This window comes from Condylura cristata, unplaced genomic scaffold (genome assembly GCF_000260355.1).
Source record: "Condylura cristata isolate star-nosed mole 26May11 unplaced genomic scaffold, ConCri1.0 scaffold00020, whole genome shotgun sequence".
Classification (NCBI taxonomy): domain Eukaryota; kingdom Metazoa; phylum Chordata; class Mammalia; order Eulipotyphla; family Talpidae; genus Condylura; species Condylura cristata.
Genome location: NW_004567121.1, coordinates 36,218,814 through 36,220,462, shown reverse-complemented (window position 1 = coordinate 36,220,462; position 1,649 = coordinate 36,218,814). Strand labels below are relative to the sequence as shown.

At 67.3% G+C, this 1,649-nt stretch overlaps 1 protein-coding gene across 1 annotated transcript in view; it reads left to right on the top strand.

Moving 5' to 3' along the window:
- The first annotated feature begins 906 nt into the window (after positions 1-906).
- Positions 907-1,649, top strand: part of TRIB2 (tribbles pseudokinase 2) — a 23,805-nt gene continuing 23,062 nt past the window's right edge. Inside the window, exon 1 of the mRNA XM_004686436.2 lies at positions 907-1,628. Coding sequence (XP_004686493.1) covers positions 1,359-1,628 — 270 coding nt within the window. The 5' untranslated portion in view covers positions 907-1,358. The remainder of the gene's footprint in view (positions 1,629-1,649) is intronic.

Genomic DNA, 1,649 nt, shown 5'->3' with positions numbered 1-1,649 from the left:
CCGCGGGGGGAGGCGGAGGCTCCGTGGAAATGTGTCGGTGACATTGAATGGGGAGCGCGAGCGCGAGCCAGGCGCGCGCACACCCGCGCACACCCGGCCCGGCTCGCTCCGAGATCCCCGGCCACGTAAGTAACTATTAATACCGCCTCGCCGGCGCCGCGCGAGCGCTGAGCTGCGGACTGGCCTCGGGCGCCGCCGGCCTCGCCGCGCACTGCAACGCGCCTTCCTCTCACCTCCGACGGGCGAAGGAGAAAGAGCGAGAGGGGGAGAAGAAACGCCGGTCGTCTCCAAAGCCGACGTCGCCGGGCAGTTGGGACTCGGGCTGGGAGACCCGGTGCGTGCAGATCATTCCCGGCTCGACCCAGTCCCCCCGCGGGAAGGGAACGCGGCTGGCGGGCCGGCCGGGGGCGCGCCCCTCCCTGCGCCCTGAGGAGCCTCGCGAGCGCCGGCCTGGGAAAGCCGAGACCGTGATCTGCCCTGGCCGCCGGCCGCACTTCTCGCGGCGATCGGAGGACGGTCTGGAGCGCGAGCCGGTGGCCGCAGCATGAGGCGGTGCTGACCTCCGCCCCAGGCCCGAGCCCGGGCTGTGTCGGGGTACCTGCGCCCGGCCCGCGCCGCCACTCTGCGCCCAGCTTTTGCAGTCTTTTGTTGGCAGCGCGGACCGCTCTAAGTTAAATGCGCTCTTGCAATTTTTTTGTCTGTTTGTTTAATTTGGGGAGCGCTTTAGCGAGCTTGGAAAAGCCTCAGACGCCATCTACAGTTAAAACGTAGGTAACTGCCGTCTCCGGCACCCCCCCTTCCACGCCCCCCACCCTTTCCACCAAAAAAGGGGGTGCAGCGCGGATTCCGTGTGCCGCGCGGCGCGAGCCGGTAGACCGTGCTTATTTCCTTTTTCTTTTTGTTTGGCTCTAACGGGCGAGCCCCGCCGCCGCCGTGCGCTCCCCGAACGCCGCACACACTCCGGCCCGGCTCGTCGCGCCGTCGGCAGTTGGCGAGCCTGCGTGGGGATCCGTTCCGCAGCTCCCCGCCTTCGCAATCCGGTCCCTCGACTCGATCCACGCTGGGAAGAGAGGGGGCCAGACAGAAAGTGTGGACCTCCCGCACCTCGCCGGCTGCCTCGGGGTAACAAAAGGCCCCAAGTTGCTGCAGCGCGAGGACCCCCGGGAGCCGGGCTCAGACGAGGTGCCCGGTGGCGCCCACTCGGGGGCTTCCGACTCGCTCTCCGCGTCGCCCCCCGCGCGCCCCCTCCCCGCTCGGTCCCTCGGAACACCGGTGGCACGGAAGCGCCGGCAGCGGTTCTCGCCAGCGACTCCTCTGTGCAGCGGGCTTCTTGTTTGGCGTGTGCGATCCCCACACTCATGAACATACACAGGTCCACCCCCATCACAATAGCGAGATATGGGCGATCGCGGAACAAAACCCAGGATTTCGAGGAGTTGTCGTCTCTGAGGTCCGCCGAGCCCAACCAGAGTTTCAGCCCGAACCTCGGCTCCCCGAGCCCGCCCGAGACTCCCAACCTGTCGCATTGCGTTTCCTGCATCGGGAAATACTTATTGTTGGAGCCTCTGGAGGGAGACCACGTTTTCCGCGCCGTGCATCTGCACAGCGGAGAGGAGCTGGTGTGCAAGGTAAAGGCAGCCGGGCTCGCG